Source organism: Urocampus carinirostris, chromosome 2, assembly GCF_059441175.1.
Source record: "Urocampus carinirostris isolate Australia breed hairy pipefish chromosome 2, RoL_Ucar_1.0, whole genome shotgun sequence".
Lineage (NCBI taxonomy): Eukaryota > Metazoa > Chordata > Actinopteri > Syngnathiformes > Syngnathidae > Urocampus > Urocampus carinirostris.
In genome coordinates, this window is record NC_142350.1 from 12,748,142 (window position 1) to 12,770,637 (window position 22,496).

At 40.8% G+C, this 22,496-nt stretch overlaps 2 protein-coding genes across 3 annotated transcripts in view; one reads left to right on the forward strand and one right to left on the reverse strand.

The window, feature by feature from the left end:
- Positions 1 to 4,790, forward strand: part of tent4a (terminal nucleotidyltransferase 4A) — a 28,854-nt gene extending 24,064 nt beyond the window's left edge. The window contains exon 13 of the mRNA XM_088328968.1: positions 337 to 4,790. Coding sequence (XP_088185094.1) covers positions 337 to 495 — 159 coding nt within the window. The 3' untranslated portion in view covers positions 496 to 4,790. The remainder of the gene's footprint in view (positions 1 to 336) is intronic.
- A 2,920-nt stretch (positions 4,791 to 7,710) lies between these two features.
- Positions 7,711 to 21,944, reverse strand: LOC148371079 (importin subunit alpha-7). 2 transcript variants are annotated; one of them, XM_088328969.1, is made up of 14 exons: positions 21,611 to 21,941; positions 19,473 to 19,609; positions 19,287 to 19,379; positions 17,582 to 17,681; positions 17,409 to 17,503; positions 17,199 to 17,330; positions 17,037 to 17,125; positions 16,859 to 16,958; positions 16,005 to 16,168; positions 15,854 to 15,932; positions 13,833 to 13,958; positions 13,626 to 13,753; positions 11,806 to 11,990; positions 7,711 to 9,853 (listed from the first exon to the last, which is right to left on the reverse strand). In XM_088328969.1, exons 1-14 carry the CDS (start codon positions 21,624 to 21,626, stop codon positions 9,666 to 9,668), a joined length of 1,632 nt encoding a protein of 543 aa, XP_088185095.1. In that variant the 5' UTR covers positions 21,627 to 21,941; the 3' UTR covers positions 7,711 to 9,665. The 2 variants fall into 2 exon arrangements, with proteins under 2 accessions (XP_088185095.1, XP_088185096.1); XM_088328970.1 differs by lacking the exon at positions 7,711 to 9,853 and adding an exon at positions 11,358 to 11,697 and having other exon boundaries at positions 21,611 to 21,944.
- Between the last annotated feature and the right edge of the window lie 552 nt (positions 21,945 to 22,496).

Here is a 22,496-nt window from a genome sequence, read left to right on the forward strand (position 1 = left end):
TATTTGTGCAAGGATTATTGTGGACATTTATTATGGGACATGCAAAACATTGAAATGGCGTTTAGCAAATGGTAAATTCAAATGGGAAGAATATCCTACAATTGAAATTTTAGCTACATATTACTCATTAGTCATTATATTAGGAGAGATTTACACACATATTGTTTAGATCTACAAATATGTTTGCCATTTACCAAAGAATCATTTGCAATGATAAATGAGCATGCAAGATGAAAAATTGCTTGTGTAAATTGTAAAAAGGTGTATAAATCCTGTGTTAGTTTTAGCCCTAGTGGTCACGGTTTCATGATTGTCTCCTCCGTTCCTCCATTTCAGAACGGCATCAAGTTCAACATGAAGGGCTTGCACAACCCGCCGCTGATCAACAACCCGGTCCCGGGGACTCGCGGACTCGCTAACACGCACGCACAGTTCCATAGGAACACGTGGCGGCGCCGGAAGAGGGACAGCCTCCCCGTCAGTCCAAGCAGATGAAAAACTGCCAGTCTCCTCCGAGTCCGAGTCCCACCTCACCGAGACCAGCGTCTAAGACCCGACAGGAGCGGCGGGAAAACCCCGCAGCTCTGACCTTTTTTGTTTACTGCCTCGTAGCGATTCAGTATTAGGTTGCGGTCAGTATTTAAGTTCTCTCAATTTTTCCGAGATCCTGTCTTGTTTCGGAGCGATGCCGACGGGAGGCCTTTTACACTTTTTTTGGGTTACATTTTGTGCAATATTTGTTTTCCTTTTGGAACGGTAATGCTTATTTAATTTAGTATGTAAATGTCAAAAGCATTTTTATACAGTTTTATTTTTGTAGAGTTTTTACATTCTGTTTACAGAACCTTTTTAGATATTTCTGGTGAGAAGGAGCCTAAGGTCAAAGACCCCTCTTCTGCTTTTATGGAGGAGCCCTTTTCGCGTTGTCCCCCCATCCCTCCACCCCACCCCCCCCAACCCCCCTCTCCCTAGAAATTGGAGTCTGAAATGGCAGGAAAATTGCAGTCTGCGGTCTGAATTTGGTGAGTGTTGCAATTGTGTTTTTGAAAACTCAAGTTGCGCTTTCGCCTTTTTCAGGAGGCTCTCGCTGCCATTTGTCTCACAGACTCGACAGAGTGACTGCTTGGGTGAAGCCAGGCTAGCGCTAGAACAGGGGTGGGCAAACTGCGGCCCGAGGGTCACGATTTTACACTTTTTAATCCCGCCCGCCGAACAGAACTGGTCAAAACATCATAGGAATATTAAATAAAGTACTATTGGTGCCAACGCTGTCCCAATTGTATGTGTACAACGAAAAGCTACACATTTATTTCAAAGCTGAATACCAAATGTAGTGTTTCAAAGCAGGTAACTCATTATTTTGCTTTGAAAAGAAAAAAAATATATAGAGAAAGATTACGAAAACGTCACTACCGTAATACTGGAATATAGATACAAAATTACTACTGAGGAAATGTTACCCCAGAAATACCACAAAAATATGACTACAGTAATAATTTCATGATGAAATATGACAAAAATAGTACTATGGGAATATTACAAAAATTCTACAGGAATGCAACAGAAACGCTCCTTTGGAAATACTTTAATATACCACTACAGTAATACTATAATACAAAAAATACTACTACAAAAATCTCACTACAGAAATACTACAAGAATACTACTGCAAACTACTACAAGAATGCTACTGCAGAAATACTACAAAATAATAAAACTACAGTATTATTACAAAACTACAGATATACACCAACAATTCTAGTATGAAAATACTACTGCAGAAATGCTACAAAAATAAAAGTACAGCAATACTACAGAACTAAAACAAAAACCCAACTGCAGAAATGTTGCAAAGATATTTACGAAAATACAACTACTGTAAGGCTACAAGAATAAATATCAAATGGAGTGCTTAAAACAGGTACCTAATCCATTATCTATTACTTACTTTAGTTGTGATTGTTTTCAAACCAATTTGATGAGACTTATGTATTTCTAAAGACAACATGTATATGTCTACATGTATATTTCTTTTGAAATGGCCATATTTTTTAGCCCAATGTGGCCTCGACTCCAAATATTTGCCCACCCCTGCGCTAGAAGGTTCTCTGGGGTAAGGGGTTTCCCTATTTGCGGTCCCGGAATTCCCTTGAATTCGAGTGGTCCTCCTTTTCCAAGGACCCGAATTCAAGGGAATTATATTTTGATTCCGTTCAGGAATCTTGTGTGTATTTAAATGCCAGGTACTTCCGCTAATTGTTTGCAATGCCTTTCTTTGCGTGTGTGCGCTCACAGTGCAAAGGCGACCACTCGCCATTATGGGGCGCCGTCTGGGCCAAAATTCTCTCACGCTTGAACCCGACATGCTCTCATTCATCACGAGAGTTAAAGGAAACGCATGTCCAAACCTTGCGCGCGTTCTGGGAAAACTTTGGTCAAAAATTTGTGTTCATAAAACAAAGTCAAACACGTTCGCTTACAGCAGGGTTCTCGAACTGAATTGAGTTGCGGGACGTTCAAGCTAGGATCCGGGTGAGGTCGGGCCAAATGGGGTTTTCCGCAAAAACAGCACCGATAAAAACATTCCGCTGTTATTGAAGAGACGGTGTTTTATGTTTGTCCACTGTAATGTGTAGTTCAAGCAAAAATGAGTCAGAGGAAGAATACAAACTGTGGAGACTGAAAGTGAGTAAAAAGCACTTTTTTCTCCTTCCAATTTTTACCCAGCCTTTCTCAAAGAAAGACAAAGAAGGGTAAAGTATTTTTTTTAAATGGATGAAAAATAGGGAAGAAGTAAGAAGAAAAAGAGGCACTGGAATGAAAAGTCGGGGAACAGACAAAATGGGAAAAAAAATAAATGACCTTTTTTTTTTTTTTGCATTTTCTTGGGGTTTGAAGGTAATAGTCTTCTTTCGTGCTTTTAGCACTCATTATCGGCGGCATAACAGAATACAGCGACATCTAGTGCGAAAATACACACTGGCACTTCAACTTTCACATCAAGGAGGGCGCCTCAAACTATCATCCTGGGGGCTGCAATTGGCCCCCGGGCAGTAAGTTTGAGACCACTGACTAACCATCACGCAATCGTCTCGCAAATAAAATTCGAAAAGTTGACACACATGTACCGGTTAAACGCGCTCATTCACTTGAGTGAGACACGTTCGTTCACAGTCCATGTCGAGAGTATCGTGAAATAAACACATGACAACAGCTTTTTACCTTTCTTCATGAACACAAACTTTTTACCCGCGTGTGTTGAGTATATGTCACCATTATGTGTGCATGGATATCGGTCGAAGGCTTGCAAACACCTTAAACGTTAAACAGGCACCCTTACAGTACTGATATGGGCTCATAAACGTATGGCAGAAGCTTACACACTTACTGCTCAAATGCGCTCTTTTACCTTTCTTCATGAACATAATCCTATTCTTCGTGTTTTACTTGCTATTATGAACAAGGTGTTTGACCAATCTTGTGTAAGGTTTTGACATGGGTTTATGAGACCATTGCAGTGCTGTAAGTTAGCGTGTTTGACCCGTGTTTACCAAGACAAACGTCGGACCAGTACACGTGTAAAAGGATGCCATGTGTTGCTATTCACTCTTATCTATGAGAGCGTCACAGGTGCAAGTGTGAGAGCCAGTCTTGAAATAGGGTCAGGACGGCATCCCATTCGCCATCAAAACGATGAACGTTATTTCTATGCAAGTGGGTTACTCCTATTATCCCATGTTGTCGGTTTGCCTTCCTTTTCCCGCTGCCCCAAGAGTTGAAAGTGCCCTATTAGGCAGGACTTGGCCCCATCCTCATTAGAGTATCCCAAGATGTCTCCAAAGTCTAGTTTTGTACAACTCAAAATTGAGTCCGTGTGCGACTTTGTGCGTGAAACGATTCCGGTAAGCGTAGAGAGCCACTGCCCTTTGTCTTCATTCTCTTATGTCTCCATCTCTTCTCTGTTTTTCCCATTATTTTTCCCTCTCCTTTTGTCTTTTTTTCCGTTTCTCCCGATCTCTCTCCTTTACCCTTTTCTTGCTTAACCTTTCTTTCATTTCCTCTCTTTTTAAAATCTTTCTCTTTCCCTCTCTTTGTCTCCACCTCAGTTTCTTTTTCCTCATTCTTTTTCTCTTTTTCCCATCTCACTTTATGTATCTTGTATTTTTATTTCTCTCCTTCTCGCCCCCTTTCTCTCTCGCTTTTCCTCCCTAATTCCGTCTTTTCTAGCGTGCAGCCCCGTAGCTCTAGAGTTTGACACCCTTGCCTGATTGACTCGTTGACTTATCAGGCGGAAAACTTTAGACTCGGGTTTTTCAATTGAAAGCAGGAATTGGCAGTTTGAGACGTGACAACCTACTTCATGCAGTAATCATATGTCATGAAAACGCGCTCGCCCCTAGCTTACTGTATTTTCCGGACCATAAGTCGTCGCCATTTCATAGTTTGGCTGGGGGTTGCGACCCATTTAGGGTTTTCCCTTCTCGATTATGCATTTTTCGGAAGGTAAGAGCGATTTGTAGTCCGGACGATACGGTCGTTTTTCGAATTTGTTCGAAGCGAAAATTCTGCCTTTACGTACGATGGAGATGCAATGTAAACCTTATGGAAAGAAAATATGATGGTGGGGTTTGTTGAAGCCCGCAAAAACAAAAAAAAAAAGATTTTGCTTGTCCGATTGTTGTGAGCCAGGAACCAGCGTTCGGCTGTTTTTTTGGTTTCTGGACTGTTTTCTTCTGGACGTTTTTAAGTGTTTTTGTATTTTATTTTTTAAATAAACATTTTAAAACTGACCTGTGCCGTCTACTTTCTTCAATAACGTCTATTATTTGCAGGGTTTGTACAGGTGCTTGAAATCCTTAAACGCTTTTCATTTTACTGTCCAAGGATTTAAAACGGCTTGATTTGTCTGTGAAGCGCTTGGAAATTCTCAAATGTTGCCGCGTTTCACCACAAGTGTGCTTAAAAACAACACGGATGCTGTTCTCTGGTGGCTTCCATTCGCAATTGAATTCGTCTTTGGTGATTAACGGCAGTTGGCATTGGTTTGAATGGCATTGTCCTATGAAGAGTCATTGCCCCCTACAGGCAAGTGCACGCTACACCTAAACAGGGCACTCTGAAATGTGTATTAGTGCAAGGATTACGATTGACATTTATTATGCGACATGTTAAAAAATGAAGCTAGCGTTTCCCACTGGTAAATTGCAACGCAGGGTGGGTGTCTAACGTGCAGCCTGCTGGCTGGATTAGGCCCGCCAAGGGGTTGTAATCCAGCTCGCGATACAACAGAGAAGCGCAAGAGAAAAATGAGCTGCGGATTTAAACATGTCCACTTGGTGTCACCAGAGTCAGGCGCCACACCTTAAGCTACTGTAGCTCTATTTCATTTTTTCTTATTAATCTCCCTCACGCTGTTTAAGATTCGTCCTCTGTATGCAACAACACTGACATCTAGTGGCACATTAAAGACATACAATACAGTGAATAAGAGCCATAAAAGCAAAATCGTGTTTTTTTTTCCTGGAAAGCCATAAAACACAAATTCAACAAAACAAACCGTTTTCCTGACGAAAGCTAATTTTTCGGCGCATGTTGACGTGGATTGTCCTTTATCAAGATACATATTCAACTTAAAATGAGTGTTGATGCTCATTTTGTCATAAATAATAGTTTAAACTCAAGGTGCAAGCAACGCTCTTGTAAATCAGTCGATTTACAGTAAAAACACAGTATTTTCGTAGTACTTCTGCAGAAATAGTCAGATTTTTTTTTCATTTTTTTTACATTACTGTAGTTGTACTTTTTCTAATCAGAATGAAAGCAAAATATGTTAACCTTGTTTATAAAGACCAACTATATTTTTAGATATTCGTGTAGTATTTTTAGTATACAAATTTAGCACAGTATTAATATATAAATGAGATCACACACACCCTGCCCAAACTGCCCTCATTATACATCCACTTTCTTTGGGAGGGGCAGAGCGTGTCCGTGGGTGGGCACTTCCAATTTAGTCGCTATTAGACATTTATGAACCCCTGCTTCATATGTACCACGTGAATTCTTAGCAAAAAAATGCTGGGTTCAAAACCTTTGAAAAACTTAGTTTTTAGCTATAAATGAATAAGCACTTTAGCTCCTTGTTGCATATGCACCAAGTAACACAAAACAATCCATGCTACGCTTTCAATACACTCTTCAAAAACCGTATATCAATCATTTTTTTTTCTGTATCCAGAGCGTATTTGATGTAAGCATGTTTCCGTCCACATGATGGCGTAGTGGTGGAAATGAATCCTCTTGAAGCATCAACGTGTGTGTGTGGAGCATTTCCCGATTTATTTTGCCATTGCTAGCACCAACCCAAGGCGACACAGGCCGTGACACTCTATTGCTCTCTATCTCTTGTTCCCCCCTCTTTTCCCTTTTTATTCTCGCTTCCTCTCGTTCTCGCTTTCACTTTAGTTTTTCCCCTTTGTCTTTTTCTCTTAAGCTTGTTTCTCATTTCTCTTGCTTTGGTCTTTCTCTTCTCCCCCCTCTTGCCCTTTTCTCCTTATCAGTCTCCTGTCTTACATTTTCTGTTTTTCTTTTCCTCAACCTCTTTTTCTCTTGCTTCTTTCCCCTATTTCTATCAGAAGGCATAGAGAACATAATTTTCAACCCATTTCTTTCAGCTACCATTTTGGTTTGATATTTTAAGCGCATACCACTCTTATTAGTTATCTCATATTTTTTGTTCCATGTGCAAGTTGGGTTGAAAGCGTTACTCATCGCTCATTCATACTGTATTTCCCACTTGCTCACCCCCCACCCCCTTTCCTATATCATCAGAAGGCATAAAGAACAGATCCAATTTTCAACATCTTTATTTGTTTCAGCACAGCATTTTCACTAAATATCTTAAGGTCATACCATTTGTTTTGAATATTCCCCTATGTTTTTGTTCCATGTACATGTTTGCGTGTCATGTCGGGTCGAAAGTGTTTCTCACCGCTCATTCATACCGTCGGTTTCGTCGAGTCAAGTCACAGTTTACGGGGTATCCGACAGAAAAGAGTCGGAGGGGGGGAGAAGAGGAAATAAATACAACGAAAAGAAATGGAAAGGACCGGCACGGGCGAGACGAAGAGCGTATACATGAGAAGTTGTCGACAAACATTGTAAACATTTGAAGCGCGCGGTAGGACTTTCGATACGGAAGACAAAAAGAGTCCGATTCTTTGCGATGCCGCCTCGAAAGTGACTTCCCGGAGAGTAGGCAGCTTTTCATTGACTTTTAACTCCAAATGCAACCATCCCAAAAATATATCTTTGAATATCCCGCTCAGGAACACAAAATGATCTCGGATACTCCCCGACGCCTGATTTGTGCACGTTTTTCCTACCGCCAACACAAAATGAGGATTTTTTTTCCGACCACTTCTCAGAAGTGAGTATGATTGCGTGAGAATCCCTGCCCATGTATCAAAAAATACATAGAATCGGTTAGAATCGCATAGGAGTGGGTGCGGGGGGTGTCTTTTTATTTATTTTATATCAAGACCATATGATGTGTGTTGAGTTTCAAAGTTCCCTGCCCGCGTTTGAACGGAACTCACTAAATCTCGATGTAGGATTTTTCCCCACGTAGAAAAAGGAAAAATCCCACACGAGAAGATATCGCTTGGCTTCGGAGGGGCGGATTTTGGGGCTTTTATTGCGATTGCGATTGCGGAAGAAAACAGGACTTGAAATGGAAAACGAAGCTTTCCGTCACGCGGGAAAACTTGGTATAAGTTCGGTACCTGAAACTCTCCACTAAACAAAAAAAGGGTTTTTTTTCTGGAGCTTGAGAAATAATATATAAGGATGGGGGAGAGAAGTTAAATGCATGACGTAAAGGGAAGGGGAAATCGCCTTGATGTTTTTCTTTACAATGGCAAAATGTTAAAAAAAAAAAATAGAGCAGCGATATTTTTGTTGTTTTTTTGCACAGCGTCCGTGCACATTCAAGTAAAAGAAAAGATTTATAATGTACAGAAGGATAATAACCTAGAGGTCAAAGAGAATATCCAGTCTCCGTTGGTTGGATTGGCACTTTTGTGAATAGGAGTGCAGTTTTGCGTCATAGAAATATATTTTCCTGCTTTTTTCTTCTTCTTCTGACAATACCGAGCACAAATTGCCGTCGTCGCCGGAAGATCGGAGACTCTCGCCGACTCCCGCTACTCGAATCGGTCGGGTAGAGGACATGAGCTCGATTTTCGATGTGCTTTGATCGCCGCAGACGGGGGTGGGTCTGCGACCCGCTTTTAGGGGGCGAGGTTTCGGGGATTGAAGTTCTGTCGTACGGGTTTTTATGTTCGTTTCATTTAAAAGCGCACGCTAAAAAGTAAGCGTCTCAAGAGTCCGCGGTCGAGTCGTACGAGTGTAAACGGACAGAGAACGAGCGCTCGCGTCGGAGTCGCCTTCGTCAGTCCGAAGAGCTCGGAAGCTCCGGGATTCCGATTTAGGACAGAGTCAAAAGGAGCTCTTTTTTTCACACAGTGCCGCTCAGTCCAAATATCACACAATCCAAACTTAAACAATGACGCATCATGTTTCAACCATCCTAAAGTCACGCTGGCTACGAGCAACGGCTACAGAAGAAGTGACGCGACCCTTGCCATGTGATTGAAATTTGCCGTGCACGTTCTCATACAGACGTCACGTACGAATCATCCGATCGTTTCGAAAATCCGACAGAAAGCTCCCAAGTAGCCGGTGTTCTGTCTGCAGGTGTTGTATGCAAGTGTGTGCGTGCAAACAAACTAATAAAAAAAAACAACAACAGTGAAACTTCACTTTGAATAGCCGAGTCAGATCTGGTTCCTCGGGGCTAACACGACAACCGCACAAATCAGTCTCCATGACACCCGCGAGCGCCATCGAGTGAGCGACGGCCCAACTATACGATGACGGTGGGGCCTCGTACAAAACCTGGGCGGCCACACGCAGATGTGAAGCGGCGCTGGAAATTCTCCCCCCCACTCTAAATATCCCTTCATCTAACTGTACAGATTTGCTTGAATCTCAGCCGCCGCGCCGCCGATTTTCAATGTTAGAACGCATTCGGATCCAAGTTCAATCGCATTAATAACGCAGCAAGCTTTGGGACATTTTGAACGCCAAGCAAACCACCCACAACAACCCAATATATATATTTAACACTTTGTGAATTCACCCGAAGCCTTCTGAAGTTTTTGTCCACGTGCCCATCAATAAAAAAAAAAAAAGTTTGAAACAAAGCAATATGAAAAAAACAAGTCGTAAGCGTCCGATTGTTCGTGATATAAATGGAAATCCCTCCTCCAGTGCACAAGAGTGGATGAAATCAATCCCTTCCCCTCAACCTCTCTTAGAAGTGCTCTCTACCAAAAAAAAAACCTCGGTGATTAGGGGGGGGCACAATGCAAACTCTACCGGGAAAGTACATTTGTTTGACTGCGACGGTCGGCTTTCCTAAAAACGGGAATGAAAATTCCAAAGTCTCCAAATAATCACGATTGCCGATGGAGAGACCCCCAAAGCCAGGTTTGACTCGCGGTACCACGACAGAGAAGGTATGACATCAAGAAAACTGACAACCCCCCCTCCTCCTTTGCCCTCCTCCCCCAGTCAAATGACGACTAGTATGAACCTTAGCCTTAGAGTTGGAAGCCCTCCATGGGCGCCTCCTGCTGGGGGAAGAGGAACTGCTGGTTGTCTTGGTCCACTTGCGGGGCCAGACTGCTGTCCTCGTCCTCCACGCCGAAGTAGTGCTCGATCAGGTCAAAGGCCTTCTGGTAGATCTCCTGGTTCTCGTGACTCTGGAGAAACTCGATCTTGTTCAGGCCTGAAAAGTAGTCGTGTAGAATGAATTGACACGCAAAAAAAAAACGAACGGTAATTCGAATTTTTGTGAAAGATGAACCTACAGGATTCATACACCTTTTCCATGGCCAAATTCAAGCACTTTTAAAGGACTTTAATGACATTTTTCCTCAATTCTCCAGTACGATTAAAAGAGGAAATCCGGGGTGAATCTTGTACTTTGCGGAGCCACGAATAGGTCTGCGATTTACAAATCTTGTGTGTGCGTTACTAAAGACATATGATATAAACATATATATTTTTGGATCTGAACAATACACGCGTGTAAATATGTCTTGGACTAATCTCTCCCCATATAGGTGTTGGGTAGAAAAGACAGTAATGTGTAGCTTACAGTTAGTTACAGGAAGTTCTTCCCCATTACAATTTACCACTGGGAAATACTAACTTCGTTTTTTGCATGGTTTAATTCATACACAATCTTTGCAATAATAAATATGTCATTGTTCCAGGTTTAGCATGCATCTGTCCTTTTGGGCGTGACCTGGAGGGGGCAACGACACTTCATAGGACGATGCCATACAAACTAAACCCAGCTGCCGTAAATCACGAGGGAAGAAGAAATTGTCAGGTTTTCAATGTAAATCTCTTAAATTTCTGTCTCAAGGTAATTAGCTTGTTTTTATATTACTAAATAAAAAAACAATGTTTCTCATACACACACACACACACACATAAGTTAATAAACACTGTCTCTCTCGGTTTTGAAGTTTTTGTCTTCCACCATCATGTAGAATTAAACTATATACATGTATTTTATCTGTGCAAATATAGCCACTAAATAGTCTTAATAATGTCTATCCCTGACAGAAACGCGATGGCAAAGCGAAGCCACCCGAGCAGGTGTGTCAGCGTTCATTTTTAGCAGGCCTCATTTATTTTTCTTCATTTAACGTGTGATCTCTCGGGTCAGACTATCGAGAAACATGGCGACAATTTCAAGCATTTACAAACCTTTAAAATTCAAACATTTTCAAGAATTTCAAGCCCCTGTATGAGGACTGTATCTATTAAGTACCAAGTAAAAATATTGTTAAAATAATTAAAGATTACAATATAATAAATAAATAAATAAAATTATTTTACTGCATATCACCTTATATTAGAAAGCATACAAGACAGATAAGTGTAAAAATCAAATAATCACCTATTCATTCGTGTCTACTTCACTTTTTTTTTTACCTAAGGAAGAACTCCCGAGTTTGGATGCCCGTAATACACGGAGTTCTACCGTATTTGCGCAATGATTGATCCATCGTAAAATATCGCTGACCGCAATGGATGCAAATGGAATCGAACCCAGGTCCCAGCAGCGAGAGCGCCAAATCTTAACCACCGGTCAACCAGGGATATAGACGACATATAAAAAGCCATTAGGGTTAATTTCATTGTCTCACTTTTTATTCATGGTACCAGAGACAAAAGTTAGAGAATGAAGAAAAGAGAAAATTGTGCCGAAAGATATTCAACACAAGAACACAGGAAGAGGGAAACAACTCTTTGGTTGTATCTGATGAGAAATGGGACTTTGAAGGATAATAAATAAGTAAAGAATACATTTTACATTATAGTTTATAGTGTCAATAAAATATTTAAATTTGTGGTATTCAACAACATTTGCAATGCTTAAAATGGAAAAAATAGATAATAACCTATGAAATGCCCAATGACGTAAGCACTCGTCTCTGGTTCAGTGAAAAAATTTAGTGTGATTATGAGGATTTGAAAGTTATCCATTTCACTGTAAGTCCAAAGGCTTTGGCGCGCTCACCACCGCGACCCAGGTTTGATTCCCGTCGCATCCGACTGCAAAGTTCGAGAAGATAAAAAGTGAAACAAAATTGTTTGCCGATTTTGAATGGAAATTATCCTACACTAATAAATACAGCATTAATCGAAATGTCTTAAAAATACCGTAAGCTTCTTCGATGAGACTGCAATACGGATTGATTCCCGTGCCGTGGTTCTCCTGCTTGGATTCCTGCTCGCCCAAGCGCAAGATGTTCTCCAGGCCGTTGAGCGCCACCTGGACTATTTGTGAGTCCATCACAGTCAGCAGGTCGCACAGTGGTTTGATGCAGCCCAGGTTTACCAGATATCTGAAGTGCAGACAACCAATGTGAGGTTAACGAAGGCTGCCGGGGAATGAAACTCCCAAAATAACGCGACGATAAGGAAAGTAGATTTGAAACAAAAGAGGGAACTATTTATTTTCAATATGGAAAACTATCACTAAATGAGCGTATCCATGCTTCCATCTTCACTAGGATTGATTATTGGGAGAATCTTCCGTCTGTGGTGTTTATACACCCTCTCCATGGCCAATTTAAGCACTTTTAAAGGACCTCGAAACTCAGTTTTCAAACTTTTCCACTACGATTGAAAGAAAAGTCTGGTGAATAATGTTTTTTGCAGAGCCACAAATATATCTGACTCACATATGCCATTTTTAATCTTGCGTGTGCATTTATCAAGACATATATTTGTTTTTGAGACAAATCTTTCCCCATATATGTGTTGGATAAAACGACAGTAATATGTAGCTTACATTTTCAGTGGCAGGAAATTCTTCCCAATACAATTTACTACTGGGAAACGCTGCCATCATTTTTTGCAAGGTTCATAATAAATATCCATAACTCGTACTTAATCCTTGCACCATTTCATTAGGTGTAGCATTAACAGTCCTGTTGGGGGCGATGGCGCTTCAAAGGACAACTCTGTACAAATATATACCAGTTATTTTATCACGGAGTTAGAAGAAATTCAATGGCAAAGTGAAGCCGCCAGAGAGCTGAAAGCATCATTTTTAAGCAGACTGGTTGAGAAACAAGTCAACAATTTCAAGCCATAACAAACACCCAAAATTCAAGAAATTTGTAATCCTTGAAAACACATTAAAATTCAAGCATTTTCAGGTATTAAAACCACCAGTGGTTAGCGCTTGTGCGGCACAGTTCATGTCATGGGAACCTGTCGTGGGTTCAAATCCAGCTCCAGACTTCCTGTGCGGAGTTTGTATGTTCTCCCCGTGCTTGCGTGGGTTTCCTCCGGGCACTACGGTTTCCTCCCACGTTCCAAAAACATGAATTTCAGGTGAATTGGCCGGTCCAAATTGTCCATAGGTGTGAATGAGCGAATTAGTTGTCTGTCCCTGTGTGCCCTGCGATTGGCTGGCAACCAGTTCAGGGTGTCCCCTGCCCACTGCCCGGAGATGGCTGGGATGGGCTCCAGCCCCCCCGCGACCCTATTGAGGATAAGCGGTACGGCTAATGAGATGAGATGAAAACCATCTGTATAAACCCTGAAATAAGTGAATGATTTCTTTAATATCCCGGTTGATCAATCAACATCTTTTCAAGACTTCACCCAAAATTTAAGCAGTTTTCAATCCTTGAACACACAACATTAGAATCTAAGCAATTTTAAGGATTTCAAGCACCCGTATGAACGCTGTGTGTTCATTTAGGCTTAACACCAAATTTTGCTACTTTGCATGAATTAATGTAAGGTTTGGGTCATCAATTATGAACTCATCAGGGCTCTGAGATCTGCAATACTGAACACTTTCGTCAAAGCCAACAATTCAAAACTAAACATAGTGAAGTTAGATGTACCTCCTACAAAGCACACACTCAAAGAATAGGCTGCCAAACAAAATGAAGTCAGCCTCTGGTATAAAAGCTTATAAATCACTGTTAAGGCTTTTGTGTGTATCAGACGGGCTTCATTGCCTGATTTGTTCTGGCGTTCCTCCAGAGGTGGCATTAGAGATGGCCCACGCGGCTTCTTTCCTGGTCCTGAACTCGGCTTTTTGTAGAATTTCAATCAGGACTGGAAATATGTTCGCATCCACAACTGTCTGTATTGAAAAAATGACAGAATATCAAAAGTCAGGTAAGAACAAATGAGTGGCAACAAGCTTCGTGGCCATGCCCCACTTGTATCTGTGCTCTGTTTCCAGCCGTGATGTTGGAGATGGTCCAGCATGCTTCTTTGCGAATGGCCTCTTTGGCACTGCTTAGAAGGTGCAGCAGACAGGGGAGCGCGGAGCAGTTCAACACAACCTGAGCGTTTAAAGAAAACTCCTCAATGGCCATCCCATACACGTTTACATTGCTCAGAGAAACTATTGCCCAACATCATTGACACCCCTCGAGAATTTTGTCATAGCCACATTTTAGACTTCAAACTTAAAGCTAAAATATTAAAAACTAACTCATAATAACAATCAACCACATGTGAGACACATTTGTGAAGTGGAACCAAATTACTTCAACGTTTATAACAAAAACTGAAAAGGTAGGTGTTGCAAAGATAAAGGCCACTGTTCAGCCAACTGACTCCAGAAGTTTCCCAAAGACTTCTGAGTGATAAATTGTCAACCTAAATGACTAAAAAAGAAATTGTGCTACTGTGTGTGATTAAGTCTCAGTTAAAATGCACCTGCTCTGTAATGGGCTCAGAGGAGAACAGACAGCATTAGGAAGACAAAAAAAACACACCAGGCAAGTCCAGGATGAAGTTGTTGAAAAGCTCAAAGCAGGAATGGAATACAAGAACATTTTGATATATATACACATCTCCCTGAACACTGTATGAGCAAAATGGAGAGAGCATAAAAAATACATCAAACCTGGTAAGACCTGGCAGTCTCTCTAAACATTTGGCCCAAACAATGAGAAAACTAATCAAAGAGGCAACCAAGAAGCCCACGATCACATTTGATAAACTGCAGGAATACACAGCTGAGGTGGGACAATCTGTGCACAAAACAACTATAAGTCTAACACAGCATAAATCTTTTCTGTATGGAAGAGTGAAAATGAGAAAATACTTTCTCAAAGAATACCATAAAAAAAACACATGGGAGACACAATTAACACGTGGAACAAGGTGCGCTGGTCGGATAAGACCAAAATTGAAATTTTTGGGCTTGATGTGAAGCGTTACATTTGGTGTAAGAGTAACACTGCACATCACCATCAAACCTTAATGAACTTGAGCTGTTTCGTAAGGAAGAATGGGCAAAAATGTTTGTTTAAGACGTGCAAAACCTCCAGCGACATACTCAAAGATGTGTGGCTGTGATTGCAGCAAAAGTAGGTTGCACAAAGTATTAACTCAAAGGGAGGCAATATTTTTGCAACACCTACTTTCAATTTTTCATTTGCTAGCACAATATGAAATGTTGAATACATTCAGTCGGACGTGGACTCAGAGACACAAGACTGTGACACGAATGTAAGATATAAAAATGAAAAATTAGCAGGTTCACCAGAGCACACACTAGTTGGAGACCACCCACACACAACTGGTGAGCATTCTGAACAACATTATTACACTAGCTCAGACAGAGTAGACCACCTATCAGTTATGGATATTGACTGAATGACAGGACAGTGAACTTAGGTTTCATGAACAGATACTCGTCTGCACCTAATCATGACTAATGCATATTACGTTCCGTGTGGAAACCTTCATGAATTTAAAAAATGTGGAAAAAAAGATTATTGTGTAAAAATGAAGAAAAAGTACAGTGTGTAAAAAAAAAACTAAAGGAGGATGTCATATCTTTGTATATAATGTATATTGTGTGTATATATTTATAATTGAGTTTAGCACGGTAATGTCAATGTACCTCACCGGCAATTGTAGCTGCCAATACTTAAAGAAGCACCGTAATGCCTATTCAGATCCCAGTATGACACTGAAGTGGATTATAAGTAATAAATCCTCAGACTAAAATGTAATTGTACGCCTCGTTAATTCATTACAGTTCCATTTCATGATTTTGTCTTACATGTCGTCGATTCTTAGAAAAGATGACGTTTTTTTTTTAATCTAAGCCTGATGTATGGCATAATGTCAAAAAGTTCTTGAGGTTCCAATACTTTTGCAAGGCACTGCACATAACAAAAGACCATTCCCCTAACTTCCGATAACAAACTCCAACACCCACCTGCGTCTGGATGTCATCTCCTGTCACGATGTTCCCGACAGCTCTCAGAGCTGGAGAGGCTACCTTGTTGTCCGTGTGCCTGCGGGCAAGGTGTACTTCAAACGACAGGCCGGGAATAGCGCTAACTGCGATGCGGTGATGGGGGGCTTACATGAGCAGTTCGATGAGGCGCCTGCAGACTCCGGAGTCGATGACGGCTTGGATTTTCTCGTTGGGGCCGTCCGAGAGGTAGGACAGAGCCCAGCAGGCATCACCCAGAATGTCTGGATCACTACTAAATAGAAGTCTGGAGAGCACTGGCAGACACGGCGACACCTTCAAACGCATAGTACATAAGAATAATAAGAACTGACGACAAGCCGTTGCAAATAACAGGGTTCGTACACCGTTTTCATGCCCAAATTTAAGCACCTTTTCAGGACTTTCAAAGCCAATTTTTCAAATTCTTCACAAACACATCTGAGAATTTGTATCCTACGTGTGCATTTATCAAGATGTGATTTTTAGATCTTGAGTAAATAGCAAATATATTTGTTTTATTATCGACAACTCCCGACGGATATAGGTGTTGGGTAAAGATATGAGCTTGGTTTTTCACTTGCAGGAAATTCTTCCCATTACAATTTAACACTGGGAAACACCTAATCCTTGCACTAATGCACATTTCACAGTGCCCTGTTTAGCCGTAACATGAACCCGTCATCTTGATGCAACCCGCAGGGGGCGATGACGCTTCGTCGGACAATGTCATACTAACTAATGCCAGCTGCGTTTAATTACGAGGAAATATATGCAATAGCAAAGCGAGCCATCAGAGATTAGTGTCACAGTCATTTTTAGGCAGATTAGTGGAGAAACATGGCAACAATTTCAAGCCATTACACAAAATTCAAGCACTTTTAAGGATTTTAAGCACCTGTACAAACCCTGAAATAAGTCACGTATTTTTTTTTGTTAATATCTCGTTTGATCAATCAATATTTTATTTTAAATAAGGATGCAAACCTTTTCGAAAGAAGGCGGAGGGTTTTTTCCTCGGCAGAGGTTAGACAAGGCCCACACAGCATTCCTGGTCATGGTCAGTCGAGTGGATTTTGCAAGGAGCCTATAACCAATGACAAACATATCAAAGGCAAATTCATTTACTTGGCGATTTCATACGAAGATGAGGTCGCAAATTTACAATAACAATGGTGGAAGGATGTTGCAGCTCAACACGTAGTCTCTGCACAGGGCACTGTCGCCTGCAATATTCCCTAAAGCCCAGACCGCCTGAAATACACATACAAAACAAAACATATCGTCATTGGGGTGTAACTAGAACACCCAAACAAACTGTCGTTACCTGCTCCTGCACATCCTCAAAGTCTGAATTAAGAAGCTCAATAAAGATGGGCACAGCTCCAGCTTCAATCACGGTTTTGGTGTGCATGGACGTGCCCGATGCGATGTTAGTGAGAGCCCAAGCGGCTTCAAACTGCAAACACGCGATCGTGATTGTAACGCAATAATCCTCAATCTTACCAGTCACCAGTTTCTGTTTGTCCACACTGACCTGTAGTGTGCAGTTGCTACTCATGTTCAGAAATTCCACAAACCTCACCACGACTCCAGGCGTGTTTATAACCTCATCTATATGCGGGTTGGGCTCTAAAATGAACAAAGGGAAAATGGTCGAAAATGACCCGTTGGTTTCCGTCTTGAAACTTCAGGAAAGTGACACGCTACCTTTAGAAAGAAGTTTCCTAAACTTTTGAGTTGTGGAGAGCTGAAGTTCTGGGTCCTCGGAGAACAGCATCTCAACCATGTCACTGGTGATGACTCCTTCCTGCAGCAAAATACCACAAGAACCTTTTACACAACTCGTCACTGCTTTTTGTAAGTAGCTCTCAACTGGTCTAACTTCAGATCCCACCAAGAAAAAAAATCCACTTCTCAAAAGTATCCAATTAAAGGATTGTACAGTTTAAAGCGAAGATAGAAGCATTTTTTTCATAGTTGTTTTTTTAAATCAAAACAAAAAGATCAATAAAATCAATATTAATTTAAGTGCCGAATACAGACACTCCCGTACTTACAACCATTCGAGTGAGGAATAACGGTAGATATGAACATTTTTTCGGGATGTCGAAAAATATCCCGACATTGCTGTAAGTTAGACCTTTTATCAATTACAGGACATAACTTTAGTGCTTCTATCTGCCGCTACCGGCATGTGGCGCTGTGAGAGGTCACCCAGCATCCACCCCGAAGAAGAAATCTGACTTCCTCTTCCTAGTTGGTGTGTAAACATTTTATACTGTATCTCCAGCGCGCCAAAAACTTTTGACATTTTTATTGTTCAATATCTCGTGCATCTATTCAATATGGTTGGTGTAATGTTACCTAGTGTTCGCTTTTATTGATGGTTACTATTGTTTGTGTACTGTAACTCAATGCCAAATCTATTCCACCCTGGTCATCCTGGAAGGGGATTACCACTTGTGAGGTCCCTTCTCAAGGTTTCTTTTTTTCCTCACGCTGAGGTTTTGAGTTTTTCCTTGGATCTCGGTCGTAAGTCGGCAGCGTCTGTATAGACACTCTCATATATTGAAAGCGTACATCACATAGAAGACACCCCCAGCTTTCAAACAGTAACACAGTAAAATAAATTCAAAATATTAATAAGGTGTGTATCTAAACAACAATAATTATGTAGGGAATTATGATCAATATACTGGTAAAAAGAGAATATAAATTTTTTAACCCTCATGTTGTGTTACCAATTGTCACCACAATCCGTTGTTAGTGGGTCAATATGAACCCATGTTGTAACCTAATTTGGACCATCAAAAAGAAAGCTGTGTTGCTCAATAGAGTTAACAACATCCTAACAAACATTCGATGCACCCATAACCATAATTGGGTTTTATGGCCCCTGAGACATCAGTTATTACATTTTATACCCGTAAAATGAGTCACAGGAGACCCTAACACAACATTTGGTTTAAAATATTTACTGTCCCTTCCGGCAGCGCTTCAATGGCAGACCCCTTTACGCCTTTTTCGTATTTCGCTATAATTGCCTTCTTGGACTCAATTGATGTTGTTACTCTTTTCCACTTTATCTCCCCCTGATTATAGGCAGAAAAAGGAAGTAAAACCTATTAAAAAAAAAAAAAATCACACAAAAAAAAAAAGATGTGGTCACTCTCAAACACAGTATGGACTAAACAGGAAGAAATCAAGCAGGGTACTATCACCATTTACTGTTAAGGAGTGTAATGGACCCTCCGTTTATTCTTTTTAGAATTATATCGCCCAGGCAAAAGGCCACAAGCCACTCTTGGGTCCTGATCCACCAGTTACAAATGACGTAGCCCTTTGGAATTTCCAAATTTGAAACGCAGATGACCAATACCAAGTAATTAAGCCTGATGAAACGAACACTCACTGTGACTGGTAAACTGAGCTGCGAGTCCACTAGAGGGCTCTCCAACATGGATTCCTCCTCAGTGAGAACATCCACATTCCTTCGCTTGCAAAGCTTGGAAGAAAATGGAGAAAATGCTCAATACTTCACAGACAGAAAGGTGTATTTTATATGTGAAAATTTGAAAAAGTGATGTTTTGGAGATACCTGTTGCTCTCGTTTTTGCTTTCTAAGCTGGATGCCCTCCTCTTCTCTCCTACGCCTCATCTCATCGGGGTTCATTGCTTTGTTCTTGTAAAGGTTCATCCGCGGTGTGTTATCCTTAGCCGGACTGGCTGACGGCTCTGTAAAAGTGCAGCCCCAAGATAGAACAAATTCACTTTGGGCTGGATGACAAAGTTCATAAATCTGAAATAACAGTGCATCGTGATGAAAGTGCTTTTAAACAGGCCTGCTACAGAAGAAAGCCGTTAGAAAGCTAGTTGGCTGTAAGTGGACAACCCGGTCTAAAAATGCGCAGTCAAACATGAAAACCCAACAAAAGTCTGCAGGGTCAAAATCGCAGAGTCTGCATAAATCGCCACCTACGCAAAACAAGCAGTTAAAATGATACAAAGGTTGACCTATCTGTTTATGGAGCATAGCATAATCGAAAATTTTAATCAAAATAAAAATGTAGGCCATAAAAAATCTGACAAATTTTGTTTTATTAGTCAATACATGATTTCCTACAACTAAAGAACATTCTTCTATAGAAGCGAGCGACGTATAGTATACTACAAGTAGCTTCCATTATGTGAGCGCTTCTCACGTTGTGTGATGAACTCCAGGTTGTCCACGGGAGATGAATACTCAACCGCTTCTCCACTAGATGATACAAGTTACGTAATTAACTTGAGGAACCCCTTTCTGTGACTTGTCATGTCTGAGTTCTCGACTAATATTATCGCTGCTAAAATGCAGAGGCCCTGATAAATACCTTTGTAGGTTCCACGAACCATTTCGACCTCTCCAGGTTTCGTAAACCTTTTTCTTGGCCAAATTCAAGCACTTTTTAAGGACTGTCAGAGCCCATTATCTAATTTTTCCAGTACCATTTAAAGATAAAATCTGGTGTGAATCATGTGCTTTGCAAATCCACAAATGTATATGTGAATTATACATGTGATTTCTAATCTTGTGTGTGCATTTATCAAGACATGAGTTTCGGATCATGAGTGAATCGCAAATATATTTGTTTGTGGAGACAAATCGTTCCCCATATGCATGTTGGGTAAAAATGATAGTAACATGTAGCTTACATTTTCAGTTGCATAAAGTTCCCCCTTTTCCAATTTACGACAGGGGAACACAACCTAATGTTTTTGCATGGCTTATAATAAATGCCCATATTTGTTACACAATCCTTGCAGTGACACACATTTCATAGTGCCTTGTTTAGGTGTAGCATGCACCTGGCCTTTTGGAGGAAAGCTGCAGGCATGGACGAATCATAGGACAATGTCATACAAACTAATACCAGCTGCAGTTAAACGGGAGGAAAAAAATGCAATGGCAAAGCAAAGCCACCAGAGAGCAGAGTCGGCATCCTGCTCATGACTGATGTGTGCACTTTTTATCGGTCGTACTATCTACATGTGTGTCTTAGTGTAGTGTGTCCTACCAAGGTGTTTTGTGTTTTATATTTTCTAGACGCTAAGGGCTGAGAGAAACGCAAATTCAATTCTCTATTTTGCTGCATAATTGACAATAAAGCCGACTTCTGAAGTAGACTTGTCAAGAAACATGGCAGCAATTCCAAGCCTTCACAATCACCCCACCTAAATATCAACCACTTGTCGAACCTTGCGCACACAACGGTAAAATGTAACCTTTTTTAAGGATTTCAAGCACCCGTACGAACCCTGTTGATGACACATGAACACGTTGGTTGAAGTCTAACAGGTTGACAAATCTCACGTAAAAGGTATCAATTCGTCAATCCTGTCACTAACTTCACTATTCAAAACACGTCAAATGAGACATAACAAAAATAAGATCAAATATTTGCTAAATAATATCTAGTGGGACCATTTGGCCGATTTACTTCAGTCGACAGTGCTAGCATAACACCGGCTGATCGGATGTACGCGAGAGCCATTGCGCTTTGTCAAACAACTGATAAACAAACACATTTATGAGTCTAAGTTCACTTTTAAGGGAAAATGTAAAACTATTTCACTCTTAAAAAGCGACTTGATGAAGCTAAGACGCTTAGAACGACATTTACACAGTCAGAACCGACGGCGACTTAGCATAAAGCCCGGCGTACGTAAACAGTAAACCGGTGCTAAGGCGCAACTTACCCATTGTGTTTTCCATGTGATTTAAGCGCACGCCGTTGTGTTTTAGAAACGTTAAAAATCAACTTTAAGCCTCTATCTTTATGCTTATGTTGAAAAAATTGCTTCACTAAGTTCAGCAATATGTCTGCCAGAGGCGGAACCATTCATATAATGACCACTTCCTGCCACCAGAGGCTCGCGTTATTCAAAGATTCCTTCGCAGGGCGCTCAAGTCACGCTTTTATATTTTCTTTACTTAAAAGAAGACGGGATATTAAATGTTATAATATATTTGTGGTTTTGGAAGTGTGGGTACTGTAATATTGTTTAAACAATTCGTAGTTCGAACAGGCGTGGCGGAGTTCAGTCCAGTATTTCGAAGGCTCAATTAAAATCACGCGAGACTTGCTCAGTTCTAAATCTCGCCTCATGGGAACAGGGACATCTAGTGGAAATTTGACATACATTCCCGGTGTTGTGCCCTTTTCCGACTCCTATGCAAATTCCTCCCCCCCTGATCGTATTCTATATAAAACGCTTATTAAAACAATAAAGCGAGCTAATTATAACAATTGGGAGATCCTAGTCTATATAACGCGTTTATTTAAACAATAAAGCGTGATTTTATTCTACAAATTGCGTTTTTTAACGCGGATGAAAATGTCACCAACGTCAATGTACGCTTCCGACAAAAGCGATCGTATTCTATATAAAACGCTTTAAAACAAAATAAAGCGAGCTAATTATAATAATTGGGAGATCCTAGTCTACATAACGCGTTTATTTAAACAATAAAGCGCGATCGTATTTTACAAAATGCGTTTGTTAACGCGGATGGAAAAGTCACCAACGTCTCTGTACGCTATGATTTCCGCAATCACAACTAATTGTACACAAATAATATTTA

What these genes read in the sequence shown, in the direction of transcription:
- LOC148371079 (XM_088328969.1), bottom strand. An exon ending in AGCAAAAACGAGAGCAACAG is followed by an intron (nt 19,380 to 19,472) that starts GTATCTCCAAAA and finishes TTTTCTTCCAAG; the next exon opens with CTTTGCAAGCGAAGGAATGT. An exon ending in CTCCGCCTTCTTTCGAAAAG is followed by an intron (nt 16,169 to 16,858) that starts GTTTGCATCCTT and finishes ATGCGTTTGAAG; the next exon opens with GTGTCGCCGTGTCTGCCAGT.